A 26,634-nucleotide genomic window follows, 5' to 3' on the forward strand; every position below is an offset into this window, starting at 1 on the left:
AAACTACGCCGAAAGAACCAAAATGGAAGCTACAGTGTAAATATCCCAGCTTGAGTTTCTCATGCCACTCGCGCCCCTCAGATTCAATCAATGTGGAAACAACTGCCAACATGAGAAATGGCAGTCAAAACCCAAACCAGGTTGCACTGGTATCTGGCGTTCCACAGAAAAGCAACACAATAAGGCTCAGATTACCCCCGACAAATTTCCCAAGAAATTGCAAGGGGGGACGGAAAACGTGCACGTATGTAATGCTCAAAGCTGCCCAATCCTTACAACACATTGGTTTGTTCAACATTGTCGTATTTGTTTACCAGATTTTTGCCTCTTTTCCATGAACAAAAAAGCCACACAAAGCAGCCCCAGAATAGCTGTGGGTTAATGTGCCTGGATCCTGGATGGATCTTAGCGTGTTCATCCTGTGGGTAAAAGCCATGCAGCTTAGGAGTGGCTATCTCTGTCTCATTTCACTCCTCGCCTCCACCTCCTCCTCCTCTCCGACTCTTCCTTTGGCCGGTATCATTGCTTTTGTTGGCGGGGTCTCAGGCTAGAGCAGGCTGCTAAATAAAACATTTGGCATGGAAAAACAGCGATAACAAAAAAAAAGAAGAAGTGGCTAGCAGAAAGCTAGGAAGCCTTTGCAGACTTGTAAAAACAAAAATACCATGATTTAGTAATGCAGCTTTCTAAATGCGACGGGTAAGGAATGTCGGATTTAAACAAGCAGCTACTGAAAGAGACTCATCAGGAGGCATGATTTACCAGCGCGCTGCTCCTTCCTTTTACACAGCAGAGGTTACCCTGCGTTGCCCTCCCCCTCCTCGTCTCTCCGGTGTAACCCCCTCTCTCTGCTTTTTTACCTGGCAGATCGGCTTACCTCACGTCAGCCTAAAAACCATGGGAACCCCTATGCATGGTGTGTCACCACTGAATTATCGGTTTCCGCTGCACATGCTCGAGCATATCTGCAGCAAGCCATTATGGTGTATCGGTTTACAGTTGGTGTGCTGACTCCGGTGCAGCTGGTGTACTGTATGGGGTCATAGTTTATTGAGGTCTGGAATTAGAGAAACAAGCCTGTCATCTTACTAAGCTCGCTCATTTTTTCCAAGCTCAGATCTCATTTCTCCATTAACTTGACTTGAGGGAGGGCAGTTCAACAAAACCTTACACTGTTGCTCCCAAACTGACGGGGAGGTCTGCATAATCCCAATAAACTCCCAATACTACTAATAAAAATAATACATCTGCTCAAATCATTTATTATGATCCCATATCCAGAAACATATCCTCATAAAACGGTTCATATGATATCTTACGAAAAGTTGTTGTGCGTTTTCCTACAAATGTCCAGCAACATGGGACGCACGTGTCAATTTCCGCTCCTGTCTTTTCAAAATAAACTTCTGTCTTCGCAGGAAATAACTTGGTTAAGTTTAGGCAAGAAAACTAGTTATGTTTAGGAAAAGATCAACTTGGTTAGGTCTAGGTAACAAAACTACTTAGATAGGTTTACGAAAAGATCAACTTGGTTAGGTTTATTCAACAAAACTACTAAGTTAGGTTCAACGTTTTCTCATACAACAGTTCGTATGATATTTTACGAAAAAATTATTCCTCCTTTTTCGTTTGTTTTCCTACAAATGTCCAGCAACATATGTCAATTTCTGCTCGTTACATGCATACAGTCTTTTTTTTTTTTAAACTTCCGTCTTCACAGGAAACAACTTCCTTAGGTTTAGGCAACAAAACTACTTAAATTTAGGAAAAGATCATGGTAAAGATCATTATTGGATATACACAAATTACAGTGCATTACTTTTCATAGGTATAGCAACGAATATTGTGTGAGACCAGCATGTTAGGTTTAGGAAAAGATCAACTTGGTTAGGTTTAGGCAACAAAACCACTCAGTTGGGTTTTGGAAAAGATCGTGGTTTGTGTTAAAATAACTCCGTAAGTAGCATAACTTAAGTACGGAATTTACGTGACAAATAAATCGGAGCATTCTGGTTTCACACGGGGTATGAACACCGATCTCCTGGGCAAAAGTCCAGTGTATTATGACCAACCTATCCACCCTGACCTCCTCCCAATGCAGCGTTTGTCACTCTTCATACTTCCTGGTTCAAAATTACATGGATTACATACAAAATGTATTTTGCATACCATATTTTGGTAAAGCTACGAACGTTAATAATACTAGCCATTAAAAATGTATCAATTGGTTTGAAAACTTATTTGTAAATGCAGAAACTGATCCTTCATGTTGTGATAGTAGTACCGAGGGCTTATTCTAATCTGTGGGGAGCTCCGTGAGGTCTGCCACGGTAAATGTCTACACCAATATTTTGGGTTCTCCGCCAGAACGGATTTGGGGCCCGTGGACGTTAAACAGCAAACAAGAGTTGTGTTTACTGTGGGAACTTTCGAGCGAGAATGCTCATCCGTATACAAAATAGGGCCAATTCAGACATTTGACCTGGTTTAGGAAACTCCTGCATTTTTTTCTCTCTCTCTGCATTTCAGAGCATTCATCACAACAACATCCATTATTCACCTTCTGCCTACTGTTTGGTTTGCTCCTTGAAAGGGGCAAATGCACAGCTGGAAGCTCCCCTCTGCTGCCAATCCCTTGCACAACTTGAAGATTTGCATTCATTGTACAGCTCCCAGCGTACTAAAGTAGGCACTCTTTCAGTCCGACGATGACACGCATGCAGACATTTTGTAAATGTGACTTGACTTTGCTCAATCCTTTTATGTTAGAACATCATGTAGGACAAGCGGGGACTGACAGATTGAGCTCATTAATAATTCTGACATTTACAGCAGTGAACTTTCAGAGCTGCGCAGACTGCTTTCTGTCATTATCAACCTCAGCTCCATGGCGTTCATTAACTGAAGAATGCATACAAATCAAAAAGACAACACAGCCACTTATTCTCCACGTGGAAGCCCCTAATTTGGCAGATTTTATAAACGTTTGGTTCGCTGACAGATTCCTGAAGTGGAAGACTACGGTACAGTTTGCCTTCTCTGGCAGAGCACACACATTGTAGCGGCTTCGACAGTGTGCTTTACATATTAAGAGTCATAAAGTAACCCTTCACTGTGGGGCTTCTGTCTGGGCCCCATTTAAATGAGACCCATTGAGCCTGCCCCAGTTAAACACTGTCTGCCAGTACTTAGGTCACCAGGGACTGATCGTGGAGATACGGCACGCACACACACACACACACACACAGGCTCACAAACACACGCTGTACAAACACAGGAAAGTGCTGACACCCAACAGCAATCTCCAGTTGCAAACCATTACTGGACTCGCAGTAACAAAGCCCAAAATGAAGAAAAGGAGGTCACGCAGTAGGGTGTTCGGGTTGGGGCGGTTAACTCTAAAAACCCTTCTATTGCTTTCGGAAAAAAACTAGAATGTTTTCCAAAAAGCTGGCGATGAATTCCACAGTGTTTGTTGAGACTTGTACAGAGTAATTACACAAAAACATACACAAACAGCCATTCATCACATGCCCCCAACAGTCAAGCATGATTTCAATAGCATGATTTTTAAAAAACATCCCCGACTCTTTAACACACATTTTGACTTTTTCTCTGCTCTTGTCAATGGGAGTACACAGGGGGTTGGGGGTTGGGGGTTGGGGGGTGGGGGGAGGTTTAATCATACAATCAGTGCATACCAATTGTGAGGCTTTAATTTAGCACCTCATTTAACTCGGTAAAAACAACAACTTTACAGGCTGGCATTCTGACACACATTTAATTCTGCCCTCTGGTAATGGTCTGCTCTGTTTAAAAAGTCGGTTTGGCAGCTCTGTAGATAACAGATGGAAGAAAAATGAGGGGAATTATGAGAAAGATTGATTTCCTGGGGATGAATGGTCTGGTATTCACACAGATTTATCTGAAACAGACTTTCTCGGACTCTGTTATTATTGAATAAACACACACGCGCACGCACACGCACACTGTGCCACCATATGCGGGCAAACAAGAACACGCACACACACACACACACACACACACAATGCTCACACAGAAAGCAAAGAAAACAGACTGGATTATGTGACTCCGAAGGAAAATATTGTGTGCGGTGATAAGAGGTGAAAGGGTGCAGACTGTTAAGGACACAAGTTACTTTTCAAAAACCTCTCGTTCCCCGAGATCTGAATGAGGCGGAAATAATTATTTCTTACAAGCGTAAACACAAATGTGGTGTAGTCGCCTCTTCTCATGCCCTTTCCCTGATGTCTTGTAAAAAATGTATTCCTTCAGAAGAACAAGAACAAGCATTGTCCTTTTAGGCGTCCCGGGCCCATCTCAAAGGAACCGTAATGTAAACCAGAGGCTATAACTTCTCTTGTGGCATCTCAAAGCAGACACAGGAATGGAAGCAAAAAAAAAAAGAGGGAATGAAGGAGGGGGGGCGGGGTGGGGGGGGCAGGCGGATGAAGTCCCTCATTTGAGCCCCATAAAAAACAAGGAGGCACAAACATTTATCTGTGGCTGAGGCTTTCATCGGATGCTTTAAGAGCACAGAAATAACAGAGAGCAAGATGCTGATAAAGCAGAGACAGGAAATGGGGAGCGTGGGTCTCCTGCTCTCATGTTTCAGCCGGGACCAGTGGTCCCATACCTGCCCCCCCCCCCCCCCCCCCCCCCCCACCCCCCTCCTCTCTCTCTCCGTTCTGCTGACATACATAGACCACAACCCTCCCCAGCCAGACATTAGTGCAAGGCCTGGAAACCACCACCGCACTCCAACAATGCAGAGCTGTGACACATTCGACAACAAAATGAAGTAAACGTTTCAGTCTGCAGGTACATAAAATTGCGTATATGGATGTATCCACTCGAGAGTTTGACAAAATACAAACGTCAGCTTGGCAAAATGACTTCTTACAGGATGAATACTGTTCCTATTCTTCACGAGGAGGGCTTTTATATATTTGCTTTAGTCCCATTCCACTCGTGAGGCTCCGGCTCGGAGCACAAGACAGGGCAAAGCCAGGATTAAGGGTTTAGCTTTGTCAATCAGAGTCAGAACAGAGGAGGAAGATAGCAGCTGGATTTCCATCCTGGAGAGCAGGCTGGATTTCCACAGAGACGTGAAAAAATTCAGGTGATTGCCGAAGCCTCCGCGCCGCATGTGTGTGACTCAGGTGTTATGAGTCACTGTTGATATCATCTCACTCATTACCGCCTCAGTGGTACGTTGGCCCCACTTCTCATCAGACCTGAACATATAGCCTGGCTTTAACATCAAAGGTGCCCCGGTCGACGGCGGCAGAGCAGAGGATTGAAAGAGCTCCCTGAGATGAAGATGTTCGTCTGATTTTAGAACAGTCTCGTCTTGAATGATCTCATCATCTATCAAAGTCACAATGTCTTCATTTCCAATTGATCGGTTTTCATGCTTCTGTGTGCAGTTTGAAGGTATGTGACTTATATACAGCAGGCTGTAGGTGAGATTAGCTTTGTTCCACTCAATTACTGGAAGTCTGTGAGATCAGCAGTAGCTCTGGTTGAAGGTAGGATAACATACACTCTCTCCAATACTTATAATAATTAGTATTAATATTTTTTCGTCATTGTTTTCGCATTACATGCACATAAATTCAGACAAACATTATTCTGGAAGTACTAAATCCGACTACAAGCACCTCTAAAGCTCACTACTTAGGGGTTACCTTTGGACACAGCTAAGCTAAATGTTTCCCCATGTTTCCGGTCGTGTCTAGAAGGTAACCCACAAGTTGGGAAACTCACAAGATGGTTAAGGTTAGGCATTCCTCTTGAATAGTTGACCTCGGGTTAGGATAGGTCATCGGGCAACAAGTCTCATGAGAGTTTTTGAATGCTTTTGCCAGATTCGGCAATTTGCGAGTTACCTTCTAGACACGAACCCTGTTTTTGTGCTAAACTAACGCTGCTGGCGGTAGCTTCATATTTAGTGTACAGACACCAGAGTGGTGTCGATCGTCGTATCTAATTCTCAAGAAAGCGAATAAGCGCATTTCCCAAAATGTCAAATATTTCCTTTAAGACAGCCCTCAATTTGGCTGCTTCTTAGCCCCACAGACAAGCAACAACTGAGATAAACCAGGATTATCTCACACCTTCAAACTGCATGCAGGGTATGCTCGGCCTACATTTCCAGCCAACCGTTTAGTTGGATCTTCTATTATCTTGCTGTGTCATGTTAGGACTGCGCTCCATGCTGGGAACCAAGACCGCAGGGAACACTGTTAAAGGACATCGGGGAAATAACAGCATTCCCACTGACTCTGCCTTTTGCTGCTCATCAGCACTTTGAGCGTTTTATAGTGTCTGTTGTGTGCATAGTACCAGCATTCCAGCAGCATCTCAAATCCCCCCGTTTTTGTACCCTAATCCTCTTTGCTAGGTAGGATAGCATGTATGGCAACAGTACAGGACGTTCGTTTTTTTTGCAGTGTGTGTGTGCATAGATGATTACATCGGCTAAATTATGATGACGATTATCACGCAATTATATAACAAACATGAAGAAAAGCAGATTAGAGATGTTACTAAATGATCAGGATGAGTAAATGTAAAAAAATCATAAAAAATACAGCAATAACTATCTAAATTAAAGTTTCCTTGCAGCTACTATATTTTAGTAACTCCTCTGTACCTGCGTTTGTAATGACATGTCCTTGACTGATTTCCCGTTAGGAACACAAAAATGCAGAAGGACATTAGTGGTTGAGCACCGGGGGGGGCTAGGCCATGATGCCAAATTAAAGGGCAGAAGTGGAGTGTGTACTTATACTCGCTCATGATGTGCTCTGTCAGCCCTGCTGCTTATAATGGCATGGGAAGGGCCACTTAACTCGTAATCACTTCTCTCTCCCCCTTTGGCTCTGGTCCTCCTCTCCACTCCCCCACCCCTGATTTTCTGACTGTCGGCTCTGATCTCTAATCATAAATGAACTGTAGATCAAGAGCAGGGACAGTGGTCCACACCCCCGTCCCCTTTGGCTGAGATCCTGTAATCACCGGGCTCTTGGCTAGGAGAGGCCAACAAGCCTTTGAATGAGAAATGACTGTACCTCTCTAATGCATCAGCCATCTCAACTTTGAAGAGCCATTTTCTGGCATGAGAGGGTATCACAGGTAGGAAAATCAGGTCACCACCACCATCATCATCTTTACAATCATTATCTCATCCACTAGCGTAATTGAAAGCGGGACCTTTTTATACAATTATTTTCATTTAGCTGTCCAAAGCCTAAAAAGCTAAACTCGCCACAATATGTCACAGTAATGTTATGCCCTGTGGTGCACTTTGACTCGCACAGAAACACACACACACTATCTAGGTGGCGCAGTATACATTGTGTGGAGAGACACAGGTCAGCCATTCTGGCACAGGCCTGCCTGTCAAGTGCTGCTACTTGTGCCGGGCTCTGCTAATGGACTGCTAATAGAAGTGAATGTTGCACTGTGAAGCTCCCCTGTAGTTGAGAGTGTCACACAGGGTGATTAATGACACACTCTCCTCTCCTCCCCTGTCCGTCCCTGTCCTCGCTCCATATCTCGCTTTCACCCCTTCTCTTCTCTCTTCCTCTACCTCTCCACTCCTCCTCGCCACTAATCTTTCTGTCCCATTTGCCTCTATTGTGTCCTTGCGATCACCCTCTTCTTACTCTTCACCACTGCAACTCTTATTGCTGTCCTTTGCGTCTGCCTCTCTGGGAGGAGAGGGGGATGATGATAGGAATCTGAAATCAGCATTATACTCCCCAACAAGTCAAGTTTATTTGCAAAGCTCTAGTTTCACAATGGCTGCAATATGAGGATAACAAATAAAAATGGCAAGAAAACCTCTAACAGAAACCTCATTAGGAAAAAAAGCTTTTAGGTTTACTTTACTGGAAGAGGCATCTTTCCACCAGGCTGGTCAGAGAGCATAAATACGCAGAATAAACACTAAAATTGCTTCGGGGAACCACTTATATCTGGTGGATGGGTATTGGCAGCAAGGCACCCGGACAGCAGAAGCATTGTGGACACTGAGGTCATGATCTCTGTATTGTTCCTGGGAGTTTGTTGGTTTTAACAACCTGAGGAGGAGTTCACATTCTGTTATCATACACAAATTAAACATTATTGCTGTGCCATTGCAAAGCACTTTGGTCGACTTGTTTTTCAATGTGCTATATCAATAAAATGATTCGATTCACATTCTGCTATCATACACAAATTATACATTGTTTTAAGGACTGATTTTAGGCTATATTTATTTAAGTTATACTCAAATAATACAAGAATTTAGAAAGGGGAAAGCTCTGAAACATAATTTAGACCGTTATAACGGGAGATAAAATGTACAGATATTGTAAGGGAAAAGATAAATGATTTAGTAAAGTAAAAATCTAAAATAATTTGAATATTTCAAAGGCTTTTTTGGTGGCTGGTTAAACATTTCTGGGGGACGTGGCGTTGCACCATAGACTGTACGTATAAAAGATGTGGACGTAGTCACCGTGACGTCATACATTAGTTTTTGGACTGCCCTTTTGAAGCCTCGAGGTCGGCATTTTGGCTGTCGCAATCTTGTTTTTTTGGAACCAGAAGTGAATTAACTGAATAAGACACATTTAGGCAACCAAAATGTTACAATTACCTTTCGTGTATCGAAAACACACTGTGAAAGGGTTAAAGTTGTAAGACGAAAACACGGACAGCACCGTGGTAGCAACCTCACAAGGTAGCCACGCTACCCTGCTTTATGGTCTATTTGACTGTAAATGGGACCATCATTTACTAAATGAACATCATGCTGTATTGAAGAAGACTTGAAACTAGCGATTGAGACCATAAACTCATGTTTACAATGTTCACTGAGGTAAGAAATCAAATGAGAAGTAGGCTCATTTTCTCACAGACTTCTATAAAACCAGACTTTTTTTTGCAACCAGAGGAGTCGCCGCCTGCTGGCTGTTAGAAAGAATGCACGTTTAAGGCACTTCAGCATTGGCTTAATTTTTCATACCTGGGAGTTGCCGTCTGGGTTGCACCAAAGCGGAGTTTGAACTCATGACCTCAGTATTATACGGCAACGGTATTTGCCTCCACCAGCACATCACAAGATCCACCAGCTGACGGCAGAACTGTCCCAGCCCCAAAATAACTCCATGTATATTTTCCGCCATCATAACAATAGCATATGACATCAAGTGGAGCAGGGAAGCGAACTCAGCAGCAGCCACTTTTCACAGTAATTATCACTCTACTTCCACGCTCCGCCTGTGGCTCAGCTAGCAACCGGCATGCACCTCTGACCCCTCTCAGCACCGTCGGACCATACTGTACACCCTGTTTACTCTGCCCTCTTCCTTTCACCTGAGCACAGGGGAGTGCCTTACTGAATCTTAATTTCCTCCAATTACACTAAATTGCTTTGACTGTAAGTGTGTGTCATAATGCCAGTTCATGGGCGCTGGCAAAGGGCTATCATAGAGGATAATTCATAAGTACCGCTCCTTGCACACAATGTGCTCATTGTGCATACAAGCCCTGTTTATAGAATGACCGCGATGGTTGTAACGTTAGCGGCCCCAGAGGAGCCAGTTGTCAGGCCGCAGGGAAGCCTGTTAGAATAATAATGATAGAAATAACATGCACGTTTACCTGCGCTCCTAAAGCAGATCAGCCTGAAAGGGAGTGTTGGAAAATTGCAACGTCTTACTGTGCACTGAGTCACGATATTTTAGAAACCATATATAATAAGGAACTTTTAACTTTTCCCTCTGAAAACAATCCTCTGAGGGCACATCATCAGAAAGTGGGGAGGTGGCAGAGACAGGAACATGGTGGAAGAGGAAAAGAGAGACATAAGAGCAGCATTGTGGAAAAACTGAACTAATTCCCAGGAAGGCCACTACCCTGGGCTGGACTTTAGACTTTTATCCACTGCCTAACACACACATACAGTATGAACCATAGACTGTATATAAGTATTGGATATAGTCACAGTGACATCACCCATTGGTTCGTGGATTGCTGTTTTGAAGCCTCGAGTTCAGCATTTTGACCATCACCATCTTGGTATTTGGCCGTCGCCATGTTGATTTTTGCAACCAGAAGTGACACGAGAAGGTGGATCTAAGCACAACCGAACTCTGAATAAGACATTTTTAGGCAAACCAAAAAGTTTATAATTAACGTTCATGAACTGAAAACACACTGTGAAAGGGTTAAAAGCTTCAAGACGAAAATGCGGACAACTCGCAGACCGGACAACGCCGTGGTGGCAACCTGTCAATCACAAGGTAGCCACGCCCTAAAGCATCCCCTACTTTGTGGTCTATTTGACTCTAAATGGGACCATAATTTACTAAATGAACATCATGCTGTATTGAAGAAGACTTGAAACTAGCGATTGAGACCATAAACTCATGTTTACAATGTTTACTGAGGTAATAATTCAAGTGAGAAGTAGGCTCATTTTCTCATAGACTTCTATACAATCAGACTTTTTTTTTGCAACCAGAGGAGTCTCCCCCTGCTGGCTGTTAGAAAGAATGCAAGTTTGAGGCACTTCTGTATTGGCTTCACTTTTCAGACCCGAAGGTTGCCCACTGGCATAAACATGTCAGTGCTGAGGTACATTATTGGTCAGAATTCAATAAAGCAAACACTATTCTCTCCCTCAAACCATACGTTTAACATACATAACTGTCTCAATTTGAGTATTTCGAAATCCTCCGTGAACCCATATCCTCTTCTTTTCCTTCCTGAGGCAGATTCAATTTGTGAATATGTTTTCCCCTGATTCACTGGTTCGGTCTGTTTCATGGATAACAATATCTAATATTTCATCTACAAACTGTTTTTACATCCACTTCTCCCGTAAAAGGAAAAAAAACTTTTTTTAAACATCTCTTGCCGTCTTTTTTCCCCCAACATATCATCATGATATTCCACATATTCCCATAACAACTTGACATCCTCCATCGCCTTTTTAAAACAACATGCACACAGATACGGACACTGCACACATACTGTACAGCTCTGCCGCGGCTGCATGTGCTGGAAATACCAGGAGTACATCTGTTCTTGCACCAAGGGTTTCCAATCAAGCTACTGTCAGTGTCACAGAGCTCCCAGCAAGCTAGCTCTCTGGCAGCTCCCAGCTTATATCTGTCTCAACCTGTCTCCTTTGTCAAGAGTTCAGCAGGTTAATGAGCACTCTCATTTCCCAGTGCTCACTTCTGTGTGTAGATCGGGGTGAGAGCAAGTCCTCTCTCAAAGGCAAAGTCAGGGGGAAGTAAAAATAAACTGCAACAACCAGATGAAATGTGCCTACAGTAAGTATACAAAAAATATGTTCCAGTGACTCCAGAACTAAATATGCAGGAGCGCGGGTGGTTGTTGTACGAAGAGCGCCTGCATGGGTAAGCGAGCCACTTTAATCAGCAGTAGTTTTACACTGAAGAAGTGACTCTCCAGCGATTTGGAAATGTGTAGAGCTCATCAGTGACCAAAAATAGCAGGGCCCATTAATTAGTCTCAAACAATGTTCTCCTGCTGTATCGACTCCTTAATGGACAGAGAAGGACCTTGTTCGTATTCCCATCTAGTCAATGACACAGGGCTCTCTGGGGCGTTGGGATGGGTATTATGTCATCTCACCCTGCCCTTCAGAAACCGGACCTGTGCTGTTTTTTTATTCCTCCTCTGCCTCTTTTTTGCTCATTAACTATGCAGGAGTGAGATGAAGGTCTGGAGCAGCTAGATAAGGTTGCTCGCAGACCCCCAGCCCCATCTAGGATATGTGCTTGGACCTCCAATTTAAGCTTGCGTTGCTCTTCCATGAGCAGCAACTTTCGCCGAGAAAAAAAAATATGTTACATCGTTGGAGAAATCTGCAACTGTAAGCCTTTCTCCTGTCTGCAAAACCGAGGATCTGCTCGTTTCTTCCCATCTCATCAGCCGTTCCAGAAAGAGCAGGCAGACCACCTACCTCAATTCCAGAGGCATCTTGACACACATGCACAAACACATACTGAACGCTCGCCCTCACACAGATGGCTTCCTCCAAGCTCCCTTTGTTTGATAGACAATCCCACTCAGGAGAGAGCGGCTTAAGTAAATGGCTTCAGGTGTTGTGGCATTATCTCAGTGCTCTCCATACCTGACAGCTATACTACGGTTTACAGAAAACATCTTTCAACAAGAAGACTCTACTCTGAGGGAAACGGCACTGAAGGTTTAAAAAAAGAAACAACAACAACAAGGTGCTTACTGGTTGAATACAACGAGGAATTAAAACTGATTATAGAGGTATGTGAGGTGAAAATGAAAATTGTATCGCAAAACATACAGATTATTCAGTCCTAATAAAAATCTGACTTCTGAGCAAAGGTCAAGACTATTTAATTGTTTTAGTTTCACTGAACTTTAACACTAATCATCATTAAAGGATGATCTTATTTTGGAATTAAACTACTCATATGAAGGTCAAAACAAGATTGCCCAAGAATGAATCATTTTGTGGATTATTGTTTAAACCTGGAAAAATCAAATGAATGAACATCGAGCCTCTCATCTGGACAGTTTTCACAGTGTGAGCAGATGTCCACATTAAACTAAATAGATAGCAGTATAGGAATTGGGTCACCAGTCAGAATTTAAATATAATTTGGTTCATAATAATTAGGGTAAATAATAATTGTCTACATATTAGATTTGACCTCCTGTAATGTGATTCAGAATTAATAAGGTAATTTTTATTTCTAGTGAATCTATTCATGCACAACAATCTTTACTTTAAGGATTAATTTGGGTTGGATGTAAAAACCAAAAAATTTCATTTTGATGGCATCTCGGAAGCTTTTTTGATTTCTTTTCCTAGAGAAACAGATGTCCTAGTGGGATTTTCGTGGTTTACACAGCAGAAATAAGCAACAGTCAATACCTTAAATTAAACTTTCCTCCTTTTTCCCATCATGGTTTTCCACAGAACAGTAAATTTGACCTTTATGGTGTGTCATATCTTCGTATTTAGCCCACATTATTGGGAGTTTATGATTTTTAGGCCTTCTTGCTTTTTTCCACAGGCTGAATTTATGCCTTAATCTCAGTGCCAAAAGGTGAATAACCTATTGTATTTTTGATGCAAAGAGTGTGAGTAACTTCAGGTGGTTCTTCCTGTCCACTCCACCCTTAGCTGTATAGCCTACAGGAGTTTAGACAACTTTTACGCAGCGTAAAAGACAAGTTCACAGGTCAAGAATGGGGACTTTTAACTTTATTACCTTGAGCCCCTCCGATATCCACCAGGAGAACAACGAGCAACAACAGTCTGGACACGGTCCGCATCTCAGGAGAGGATCTCGGCACTCTTCCTCCTCCTTCTCTAGCAGTCTGTGCGCCGCCGAGCCCCATGGTGAGGAGTCCAAACTCCGCTCCGAGTCACTGGGAAATTGCGCTCAAAAGAAAACACGCACTATTTCTGTCGCTCCTGGTTGTTGTTGCGCTGCAGTCGAAAAAGAAACCCCGAGCGCAAAAATACAAAAACGGCTTTTGCAGAGAATATATCCAGCAGTGTTTGTTGCGGTCATGCAAAATAAATTGTGCCAGTTTGTGGAACAAGAGGCGGGTGCATCGCCCTCCGTCAGGAGGAAGGATGTTGCATTAAAATCGGTCCCCGTTCCGTTTTCCCTTGAAAGCTTCACTTGGTTTGTTCTCTGTAGGTGTGGATCGATGTCTTGGTGGCAAATTCATGCTCAGGTTTAGTCCCCAACACACACACGAAATTCAAAGTCCTCCGTTGAGTCCTCCACTCTCTCTCTGTGTGTCGCACCTTTTCACGCGTGCCAGCTGAGTGAGTGTGTGTATGAGCCGTGTGTGCGTGCGCCGCGCCTTGCGCTCCACTGACGGGACTGAACCAGGAGGAAGGAAAGGAGAGCAGTCTCTCTGCGGGCTACCTTCACTCCTTCAACCAATCCAAGTGCTCCGGCAAGTGGTGGAGGCGCTGTATCAAAACCTGGCCCGGACAGCTGGCGGAGGAGGAATGGATGGATGGATGGTGTTCATTAAAATACAAGAAGTTCAATGGATGTCAATCATTTTTAAGTTAGTGATGCCCATACAGCTCTAAAGTAGCATTTCAAAATAAGTTTACATTTTATTTCATTTAGTCTCTATTTAAAATAACATTTCTGAAACCAGTTGAGCCACCATAATATTTTAAAGGGGAACACCACCTTAATTAAGAATTCCAATATGTTATTTCCTATATGCCTATAGGGAAGTTCAATCAATATGTGTGAGCATGAGCTGCTCTCTCTCTCTCTCAAAGCCAGAAACCAGAGAAGTGAGTCTCAAACTTGTGATGTCATCGAGGGCTGCGACTAACGATTATTTTCATTGTCCATTATTTTTTTCCGATTAATCAATTAGTTGTTTGTTTGTCTATAAAATATCAGTGTATCCCCAAAGCCCGAGATGACAAATGTCTTGTTTTGTCCACAACTCAAAGATATTCAGCTCACTGTCATAGATGAGGAAAGAAACCAGAAAATATTCAAATTTAAGAAACTGGAATCAGGAAAATTTAGAATTTTTTTACTTAGAAATTGACTCAAACTGATTAATTGATTATCCAGATAGTTGGCAATTAATTTAATAGTTGACAACTAATGGATTAATCATTGCAGTTATAATGTTATAATGTTATTAAGTATTAAGTCTGGAGCTGCTCCATAGACAATGAATGGGAGGCTGCATTCGTGGACCCACAGAATGTTTGTTTTCTTTTTTTATACCCAAATGATCTTTATTCTATTGTAGTGTTGTCAGTTGTGAAACATAAATGTACCCATATACTCAGAACATCCCCATGGGTGCAGAGCCATGCCCTGACAAATCTGGTGCCCTAGGCAAGATTGTAGCTGGTGCCCCTTGCATCGCAGCCAATTCCATCACCAATCATTGTGTTCATATACGCTCACACAGAAACTGCATAGCTTCATGTCTTTGAGAATAAGCTATGCAGATCATACTTAAAATAAAAGGTGTATTTTTTTCAAAATCATGTTGTAGGTTATTCCCCAAACACCTGAATAGTCTTTCCAACTTTCCCTAATGAATGATGAGTGGTAGTAACTGACGTAATCTCTAACTATTTATTTGCTATTGGGTGATGCTGCGGGCAACCCAGAAAATAGATCCTATTTAATGGGCTATGTGTTGTTGTGGCCTCGTTTGGTAATATTTCGAAATAATAGTATTAAAATAGTATTAGTAAAAAAAAGTAAACGTTACACATTTTCTTTTTTTTTCTTCCCTCATTTGGGGTGCCCCTGTGTATGGATGCGACCCTAGCATTCGCCTATACCGCCTATGCCCAGGGCCGGCTCTGCCTGGGTTCTCTCACTGTTATCTGTAACATCTTTCCCAATTCATTATCTACGGAGCAGCTCCACACTTTATACTCAATGACCTCACCAATTTGAGTTTTAACATTAGTTTTTGGATTTGGGAGAGAGTTGTTCATGTTTATTCATATTTTTTGGACTGTCTTAGACCATAGGAATAACATATATGAATTTTGAAAAAGGCCGTTAAATTGGCCCCTTTAATTAAGGTATATGTTAGAGGTCTATTGTATTGTTAGTGGTGGAACAATCAGTGCAGTAAAATATCCCGTGACTGATATATTAATATAAATAGTATTTTTATATTGTGAATACTGATGTATCAATGCATTTGAAGCTATTGACTACAGTTAGCCCAGTGGTTCCCAACCTAGGGGTCGAGCCCCTCTAAAGGGTCACAAGATAACAGGAGGAGTCGTGACATGATTAGGTGAGAGGAAAGAAGAAAAAACAAAGTGTATTAGCTTTTGGACTTCTCTCTTGTCTATGATATTTTTGTTTTAATTTGTTTTATGAAATATTGGATCATTTGACCTCTTTGGGACTCAAGCTGTTATTAAAATAAACTGTTTGAGAATTTTAGAGGGAAATGTCTTTCCTGTGGAACTGCTATGCACTCATAAACATCTGAAACATGTCAAAGAGCCTCAACTATAAACAGATCTTTTTTACAAGGAGTTACAAGACAAAGTAACCAGTAACTATAGCTGCCAATTAAATGTAAAAAATAAATACAATATTTCCCACTGAAATGTAGTGCAGTAGAAGTATAAAGTAGCAGAAAATGGAAATACTCAAGTAAAATACAAGTACCTCAAAATGGTACCTTTCCACCCCTGTGTATTGCCAACAGGTGCTTCTGTTTCCTGGTCTCTCTGTGTGTGTTTTGAGAACATAAATCGTCATTAATTTAGCTGCATGCAGGCGCTGCAACAGGAAGGCATAATTTATCGGACCGGGCCCTGCACTCACCCTTGTTTCTGTCACTCTAATTGTTATTTAGCAGTAGTAATGGCATGTCACAAAACCTGATCAATAATGACCTCAGCCTAACAGACACAGCTGCTCTTGAACACAGACACACACAGAGACACACAGACACACACAACGATTTGCTTTGCAGAGGGAAATTTGTTTCAGTGATTCCGATAAAAGGCTGATGAGTAATTACATATGCATGACAGATGTCTGGGCAATGCCCCCGATACTTCATGATTAATGGGAAATTTGAGCTTGACACTATCTCTGCACCAAAATGAAACGTGATAAACTTTTAAAATATGAATCTAATTTAAGAAGCATAGTATATTCTCCTCCCCTCCATCACCATTTTTACATGTACGGTGATGTCAACGGCCAGCTGTCATCCTGCTGGCATTTCAATTTCAGGTAGGATGTGCAGGAAATTGCTTTTATTCTCGACTCAATGTCTTCTAGGTTAGGAATGATAGCTGTGGTTTGGGTCTCCAAAATTATATCTCATATTGTATATTCTACATAATGCACAGTGTGTTTAATGTGTGATGTAATGTCTTTGGCCATTTCATGGAAGCGTGGATTCAATAAGGTGCTGTAAACGTTCCTCAGAGAGGGTCGCTCAGAGAGGGTTGCCAGTGGGCATCCTCCGAGTCTGAAAAGTGAAGCCAATGTGGAAGTACCTTAAACTTGCATTATTTCTAATAGCCAGCAGGGGGCGACTCCTCTGGTTGCAAAAAGAAGTCTGATTGTATAGAAGTCTGTGAGAAAATGAACCTACTTTTCACTTGATTTATTACCTCAGTATACATTGTAAACATGAGTTTATGGTCTCAATCACTAGTTTCAAGTCTTCTTCAATACAGCATGATGTTCATTTAGTAAATTATGGTCCCATTTAGAGTCAAATAGACCATAAAGCAAGGGATGCTTTAGGGCGTGGCTACCTTGTGATTGACAGGTCGCTACCACAGCGTTGTCCGGTCGGGAGTTGTCTGTGTTTTCGTCTCACAACTTTAAACCTTTCACAGTGTGTTTTCAGTTCATGAAAGATATTTAGAACCTTTTTGTCTTATTCTGCGAACGGTTGTACTTAGCTCCACCCTCTCGTGTCACTTCTGGTTGCAAAAAAACAAGATGGCGACGGACAAAATGCTTGAAGCTTCAAAACGGCAGTCCACAAACCAATGGGCGACATCACGGTGACTATGTTTCTATTTCTTAGTCTGTGGTCCATGCTAACTCTATAGTGATGCATTCATGCTGCTGTCAAAGGTGCTCTGTTTGGTCAAGATATGACGAGTGCACGAGCAATACGGGAGAGAAACTGAGGCCATGTTCCTAAAACGATCTTGAAGCGATGTGTGCATTCGAAACGGCATCTTATCTTGCTCGATGTATTCATTTGAACAAAAACAAAAAGAGCACTCTGACCATGAACGCCACATCCTGACCCTGCCACCAGCATGTCACATTACAAACCGGGATTTCTCAGCTCGCGTTTTATTCTTCAGCTCCTCAGTCACCCAAGCTCTGGCGATGCCTCACACATAGCCTCATTTTCTTGTTCTTTGCTGACTGGAGTGGAAAGCGGCGTAGCCCTCTGCGGCATGCAGCCCATCCAATTCAAGGTTAAATGATGTGTGCTTTCTGAAATGTCCTTCTGCAGACTGCTGTTGTACCGAGCTGTCATTTATTTGTGGCCTGTTAACTTGGACAAGTTTTGCCAGTCTCCTCTAAAAGCAAGTGTTAAATTATCAAGTCCCTTCCATTGTTTTTGTCTCATTCTCTTGTGATCTGTAAAGTTAAAACACGGTGGAATAATCTTTAAAAGTTAGTTATGAGACATAAAAAAAAATATGAATTGCAATATGTGAGATAAAAACATAATCACATAGAACTCAATGAAAATACTCTATTAGGCAAAACAGTTTACACTTTCTGTTGCTTCCCAGAGAATTGCACTAAATCAATAATGCTATGTTGTCTCTTGTTTGGCTCTAAAGCTGCTGGATCAAGGTTTAAAATTGTTTTTCAGTGCAGTCGAGCAGCACAATACTTGGCAATTACTGTATCTAGTCTGAAGGAGTGATGCATAAGAGAAAGAGGGAAGATGTCTCCACAAGAAAACACTGAGGCGTAAATGCCCCCCAGATTGTTAACATGCCCCTTTCAGCAAATAACTCCCCCTCACATGCACACCTTTGTGAGGATAGAAGCATTTTTGCCCACAGCGCTGCTGCTAGATGGATGTTTTAGTCTCGCAGGAAACTTGACACTGTAGTACGCGACAACCCCAGGAGGTTCGGCCGTGTCTGAGATGCTGGAAGTGGAGTGTCTGGAGCGAACGACCCCAGCAAGCTAAAAGTCCCTTGAATCAAACGCCCATTTTTGCTTTCAGTTTAAGAGCAACTGAACTCCTGAACTTTACATGCTTTATAACTATGCTTTATTTATGCGTGACCCACTGTCTGAGTCACTTAGCTGTTGGCTTCAATTTGAAGGTACCTCAGAAGATGGATACTAAATGTGTGTGTATTTCATCTTTATTGCCACCAAAAAGGGAAGTGTGAAAAGTTCACCCCATTTCGATTATATCATTCTGTGTCTTTTTCAAGAACAGGTTAAACGTGTGGATTTTACATTATCAGTGAGTTTGAAAAGGAAAACGTGGGAAGCTGCGTAGACAGCTTTGTAGCTCCGTCCTTCTCAGAAGCCAGAAGGATTGCACGTATCCTCTCGTGGTTTTAAACACTCAGTGACCTTTGCTGACATATTGGAGCAAGAGCTTCTCTGTTTTAGCCACACTAGCTGTATCACTTTGGCCTAAACTGTGATATCTCAACTATTACATACATTACCATGAAATGTTGTTCAGACATCCATGCTGAAATAACTCTACTTGATGAATCAGTAACAAATTTTGTACTCATTCCCAGATGAAAAATTCTGGTAACTTCTGCAATCCCCTGTAACGCCACCAGGAGGTTGACATTTATGTTTTTTTAGTGAAATGTTTCAACAATTATTGGATGGATTGCCATGAAATTTGATACAGGCATTCATGTCCCACTCAGGATGAATTGTAATAACTTTGTTTTTTACCATAGACTGTCTATAAGAAGTGGATGTAGTCACCGTGACGTCATCCATTGGTTTGTGGAGAGTTTTGAATCCTCGAGTTCGGCATTTTGGCCGTCACCATCTTGGTTTTTGGCCGTCGCCATCTGTAAGACGAAAACAAAACACGGGACCCTAACGATCAGCTGACTGCAAAGTGAAAGTGAAACGTGACGCACGAGATACGAACAGCGGCCTCCTGGATGACAGCCTTGTGTCTGATGCCTGATGCCATACCCTGCTTTATGGTCTATTTGACTCTAAATGGGACCATAATTTACTAAATGAGCATCATGTTGTATTGAAGAAGACTTGAAACTGCCGAATGAGACCATAAACTCATGTTTACAATGTTTACTGAGGTAATAAATCAAGTGAGAAGTAGGCTCATTTTGTCATAGACTTCTATACAATCAGTATACACTTCTTTTTGCAACCAGAGGAGTCACCCCCCGCTGGCTATTAGAAAAGAATGCAAGTTTAAGGCACTTCTCAGAACCAGAGGTTGCCCACTGGTTTAAGCCCATGTTAAAGCCCTGCTAAAAATCTGCACGTTATTGTTAGCATGCTGAAGTTAGCATTCACCTCAATGCACCGCTGTGTACAAGTGCAGCCTCACAGAGCCTCGAGCATCGCTGTAGACTCTCAGTCTCGTTATACTCTTCATCCTTTGTCGAGGGATATGTTTCCCAGAAACAAATGTCAGACATCCCATATTGCTGCCGAGCGCTCACAAGACCTCTGTGTCTCCCGCCAGGCTGTTGATCAATTAGACAGACAGATTGATAGGCAGCCAAACAAGCAGAGAGATATGCAGGCAGACTGATGATGATGCAGAAAGGCAATGTAATGCAGTCTCTATGTGGGAACCATCCCCCTATCCACCACCACACACATGCACACAAATAGGCCTCCGCTTCTTTCTAATTTTAAAGATAAACATCACTGAGCGAAAATGGAATTGGAAATTAATCACGGCTATAAATTAAGTCACCTTTAGGGGTATATCCTTCTTCCTCATCCACAGAGTTACAGGTAGATATAGCTGGAGTTAGTCTGTGCAGAGCTGCAGGATAGAGGGGAATTTGAATGATGACAAATGGCATTATATGTTTTGCACACAAAGCAGTGGTTTGGGGCTGATTTTTTTTTACAACTGTGAGCCAGAGACACAGTGAATGGTGGCGATGGCAGTATGTGCCACACAATAAAGCTGCTTTCCATCGCTTTGGGCACACTTTACTGCTGCTCTTGATATCAGTATTAAAAGTGATTTGCGGCTCCGTATGTGGCAAGGAATCAAAACTTAATTTAGGCAGATAAAGATGCCATTTGGGAGAGAGATAAAGTGCTGCATCATGGGAGATGTGTTCCCCAGCCCTGCTCTCAGCTCCTCACCCTCACAGCGCCCTCAGATTTACTAGCTCTTTTTTCCTGCTCCATAAAACAGCAAATCTGCTCGCCAGGCGACACAGGCAAATGTTAATGGATTCATTTGTCAAGAACCTTCCACTTATTTACAGTCCTCTTCCATTACCGCTGCTCCTCCTGCGAGAGGAAAACCAGTGGCCAAAGTCAAAATATCGATTTGCCTGTCCATCACCACCGTGAGTCATCCAGTAAAAACACAAAGCCAAAGACACTGCTGCCACCAGGAGTGTGTTTCAACATGACAGTTATACAATCGGCAGCTTTTTTTGTGGATGGTGGCTGTTCTCCCATCACTGCAATTATGTGATGTAATAAGCGTAAATAAAATGTCAGCGCAATTCATCATTTGCAAATTTTTTAAGAAAAATCACACATTTAATTATCATTTCCATTATCTGCAAGTGATGTGATGAAAGAACATTAGTCAGCGCTGAAATCTGTTTTCATTTATTTATTTTTTTCAGCTGATTAGACTGTTGTCAGGCTATTAAATAGGTGTTATCTGTCGCTATAAGCACCATAGATGTGGGTCAATAGGGGCGTACTACACCCAATAGTAGGTTTTATCATCTATTCACATGACAGATCACCGAAATAAGTTATAAAAGAAAACAACGCGAGCAGACGCAGAAGTAAAGTATAGTATAGACAGCGTGAAACTCCATATGGGGTGGAGGTCAGGGTCGATGAATGGGACACAAAACACAGTTTTGGCTTTCCCCCAGGAGACCAGGATTTGCATCCCGCGTGAAACCAACAATGTGTAGTTGTCTTTCACTTTTGAAACGTAGTTATTTAAAGCCAAAACAATGTTTTTCCCTAAACTTAGCTAAGTAGTTTTGTGGCCTAAACCTAAAGAAGCCTTTTTGTTTGTGTTCGAAACGTAACGTTTCATTCACTTTTACAACGTAGTAGGTATAGTAGGCCCCTATTGACCCACATCTATGGTGCTTATAGCGACCGATAACGCCTATTTCCTGGCAGTCGAACCGGGTGTTTTTTGCGCACACAAAACATAATTTCTTGGTGTCAAGGAACATTTGTGGAATTATTTGCTCGCCCTATAAAATGACTGAACTTCACACAGCCAGTGAACATGTCAACATGTTTTATTTATTATTTTTTGTAGCAGATAGTGTTCAGACTGAGGCACAGGGTTTTAAATATTTTACTTGGGGCGAATATTACTCTGAGAGTGAACAGTTTTACCTGAAATTACATTTCTGTTGAGAGAAGTCTGAAGAAGCTTCATTAATGCTGTTTGTACTTAACCACATATACAGTACAAAGAGTACTGGGGTTGATTATATTGGCGTGCTGCAGCTCCTTAGACCACCAGGGTTGCTCCACTGTGACTGCTGACGCAAGCCAGACCTTGACCCCATGTGCACCAGCCACTGATGGTTCAGACTTCTCATTTGAACACTCAGCCTGGAGGAAGGTGAGCGCCCCGCTGCGCCGCAGACCAGATACCCCCCCCTCTCAACACATCTTATATCTTCTCCACTGCCCAGGTTTGTCTGAGCTGTGGCCACTGGATCAAAGCTTCAAGCTTCACTCTGTTTAGTATCCGTCCAAACCTTCCTAGATCAGATCTGAGCCAAGCAGATATCACAATCTGAGCAGAAATATGACTAAAAGATTCACAGCTACTGATGTGGTAGCAGTTGTTGTAGTAGTAGTAGTAGTAGCACTTCATTAATCCCTCTCAGGCATATTTCTCTATCACAGAAACATCAAAAGCAATGTAAGACGCAATACCAAAACATAAGCAGGTCACACACAAGCCAACCGCTCATACATATGCACCACCAATTTGCAGATTCCAGATAGCATCATGTATATTATGCAAAACATGCTAGTGCAAAGTTCAATCCTGGAAAAATAAAATAAAATGAGTTGTTTATCATATTTCCCATGGAACTAAATGTGATCATATACTGAAGGATGTGATAATGTTTGCTCCTCTGTGTTTAGAGTTTCTGATGCTATTGTCAGTTTTACTGTGAAACTGAAGATCATTACGGCTCTTTAGATCACAGTCACTCGAAGAAGACAACACATTAGCAGCCTGGACTGGGGGCATTTCAATAGGAGAGCAGCACAACAATACCCACAAAGCAGCTACAGGATGTCTGTGATTCATTGTTTAATAAACACAGAGTATATCCTTGAAGAAAAGTATTTACTCCCTTTCCACGGCGTGCCGTGACTCAGATCCACAGAGGTTGCTGCGTGGCCTTTTGCTAACTATATAAAAGCTTCTGATTATCTCTCGCTCACCTCGGCTCAGAGGCCAGACTCTTATAGCACTGCAGTATCTCACAGTCTGCCATCCATACTGCTTCATCCCCCATCATTCCCTCTTTCCTGCTCCTTCTTTTTTCCTTTTCCACAGTCCCCACCTCCCATCCGGGGAAATGGCTTGGCCTTTCTGAAGTAAACAGGCATTAATCACTCCTTGAGAGGGAATTGTCCGAGGGACAGCCCGAGGCTTTTGAAGGGGGCCACACAGCGGCACATGGGACCAGGAGATAGATGCTGTAGGGTTGTGGGGTGTTATGGCCCCCTATGGGATGTGCACAGCACCAGCTGATGGGGTCAGCGTGTCCACCTTGGCTAAGTGTGTCAAGGACACTGAGAAGAGGAGGTGGGACTTTGGCTCGGGGTGAAATATGCTGCTGTAAACTAGAGCAATGGGCTAACAGAAAGAAAATCTTTGTTTGTTTCTTCTTGTTCCCCTTTTTACAAACAAACACAAGGAGTTCACACATGTGGATAAGCATAAATTAATGAGTGATCTGTCATGAAATATGAGAGAGTGAAAAAACATCGCACACTTTCAACTGGTAAATGTCAGAAAAACATCCATGCTGCTTCCTACAGAATGAACCCGTGGATGCAGTATTATTTCGTATTCTTTGACATTTCAAAAGTCTGATATTGACCACAAAATCTACTTTTAGCAGAAGGTTTATGGACATAACCTCAACATAATGTAAACCGCCATCAAGAAAATGAGGACAAATATTTATGATGTCTTAATTTTTGATGTACTGTGCTAATCATTAGATCTAAGACACATGAATAACACAATCTAACACAATTTATGAACCATGAACGGCAAGTACAATGCCATTTGAATCTTCTCGAGTGACCACATTAAAAGTGTCTTTTATTATGAATAATGTAAGACATGATTTCTCCAATGGATCAATTGTTGACTGCTAATTGGGATGATGTTTTTTTGTTCTTGTTTTACAGTCTATTTCATGAGCCTAAAAGCCAATATGTTATTACTAATAACATAATGTGGGCTATTAATTTAAAATGTATGGCTGTATTATTCCTATACACATTTGCATTATTGCATTGTACACACGTCATTGTCCCGCTATTGAAACCCAAAATATGGGTTAGGGTTAACAAAGTCAATTATATTCTAACATTAGCAATCTCAACTAATTAGTTCTAGTGTACTCGTGACATGTTTTATGACACAATGTGGCATAAAGATGCCGCTCAATGACCACGGACCGTTGTCATTCATTATGATCATCTGCTATTTAATTAAAATCCACAGTGTTTGCCAACCAAGATTTACTGTAGGCAACCCAGTCTAATTACAGCTCTGTGAGACTTATTCATGAAGGTCTAGAGTGGCATTTTTACTGGCAAAGAATTAACTTTTAACGACAGAAATTCAAGTGTAATCAACAGAAAAATGCATCACATAGCGGTTTATTTTTTCAGTGATCCTCGGGAAGTACCAAAAATACAACAGCAATTTTCTTTCTTTCAGTTTGTTATTATCAGTGATGTTGCCAAGGTTTACGGATAATTCTGAGGAAGACCATTTTGATAATGAAAACTAAGCACTGCTTCATCAACCCTGATGAAATTACATGAAATGAGGACTAACCACAGAGTTGCTCTTTGCAAACCATTCTCTTGCTCAACAAATGATCTCATCTCTCAAGCCTAATAAACATATAGACATGGGATATTATTTTCTCCCACTTTTTCTTAAACGAAGATTTATGCGGGTGAGTTTTTAGCCCCGTTAGAGCTGTGGCTCAATGTCGGCCTGTCGGTCAGTTGGTCCACTTTGTCCAGACTGAAGTGTCTCAACAACTATTGGATAGGTTGCCATGATTTTGTAAAGACATTTATGGTCCTCAGAGGACGAATCTTACTGACTTTGGTGATCCCCTGACTTTACCTCTAGCGCTGCATGAGGTTGACATTTTTTTGGGAAATGTCTCAACGACTATTGGATGGATTGCTATGAAATCTGATACAGACATTAATGTCTCTCTCGGAATGAATAACGTTGGTGATGCATTCACTTTTCCTTTTGCACTATTTTGAAGGGAGTAAAGGCTTGTAATGTGATATATACAGTATATATACACAGTATATCAGATTAAAAAACTAGCACATATCATGGATGTTTTTTGACAAGCTGTTTTGATGAGGGTCAGATTCAACTGGAATGCAAATTTTAAAGGATTGGTCGGCATTTTTTCAAGTCTATCTTAAAACAACAGATGTTTATCTGTACATTGCAACAGTTTTTGGTTGCTGCCATTATTTCTCCTGTCCATACAGGCCCTGAAGAGTTCCCTTTCTAGTGTGGGACAAAATCCACAGCCCTCGTTTTGTGCAAAAAGGCATTCAGCTGAAGCTTATATGTGGCTTCAGCAGTATGCAAATAAAGAGGGCATCTTACAAATTTATAGTCTTGTGTGATTCCTAAGGGATAACAACAAAGAGAGGGAATTTCATGATAGAACAACTGTAACTTTGGAAGATACCCAATTAATGTCTTGTCAGCTACACTTCAGAATACATTCAGATCTTTTACACTAGAGCAGCATTAGGAAGGGATCTCCTCTCAGCCAGTATGGACAGGAGGAATAATTACAGCCGCAAAAAACAGTTTCATTGTACATATGGGCATATGAGTGCTCTTCTAAGACGGACTTGAAAAAACGTGAACTTTTCCTTTAAATGTAATTTACATGGCATGTAGTTTGTTAAGTTTCTGTGAGTAAGTCTATTGCCCGTCTTCAAGCCATTACAGCTTCTGCTGGTCCTCAGCTCGTTACAGCCACGCAGAGCACTCAGCCAGACAGCAGGGAGACAGATGTTCCTCATCTTAAGTGGTGCTTTAGAAGGTATTGATGGTTTAAAAGCAGCTAATAAGTGATCAATGAGGAGACTTCTGTCTATTTAGTCATGATGGCAGCATGGTGGACAACTGTGCCGATGGAAACTCTTAGAGAACTGCTCCCAAACCTCCTCATTAAAGTGTTGTTGCACACATTTCAAACTGATTCAAATGATCCAGCCTCAATAACACACTTCACTGGTGTTGCTATATATATATATATATACAGTAGATCTTATTATAAATTAGTATGTTATATCATTACTAAATCACTATGAAGGAAAGCAGAATTTAAGGTCCTTTGCTTTTAGGTGAAGTGACAGTTGGGCAACAACTGGAGTCTTGGCAAAGCAGCAGCAACACTGATTACAATCAGCCAGATGGCTGCCAAGCAATGTTTGGGTGTAATTGGGAAGGAGGGGGAAAGCAGCTTTGATACTAAAATTTATCTTTCATGTCTTTAATAACCTAAAGCTCCATAAAGCTGTCAAACATTTTGAA

General features: G+C 41.8%; 1 protein-coding gene across 5 annotated transcripts in view; it reads right to left on the bottom strand.

The window, feature by feature from the left end:
* unc5cb (unc-5 netrin receptor Cb) overlaps positions 1-26,634 on the bottom strand; it is a 212,526-nt gene that overhangs the window by 118,941 nt on the left and 66,951 nt on the right. For 2 of the 5 annotated variants that reach the window (XM_074618092.1, XM_074618091.1), the window contains exon 1: positions 13,311-13,984. The exons of 1 other annotated variant lie outside the window; for it this stretch is intronic. In XM_074618092.1, coding sequence (XP_074474193.1) covers positions 13,311-13,440 — 130 coding nt within the window. In that variant the 5' untranslated portion in view covers positions 13,441-13,984. Of the gene's footprint in view, positions 1-13,310; positions 13,986-26,634 lie in introns of those variants that run through there. 2 more of the 5 variants (XM_074618090.1, XM_074618095.1) reach the window with 2 other exon arrangements.

The sequence above is a fragment of the Sebastes fasciatus genome, chromosome 19 (assembly GCF_043250625.1).
Source record: "Sebastes fasciatus isolate fSebFas1 chromosome 19, fSebFas1.pri, whole genome shotgun sequence".
NCBI lineage: Eukaryota > Metazoa > Chordata > Actinopteri > Perciformes > Sebastidae > Sebastes > Sebastes fasciatus.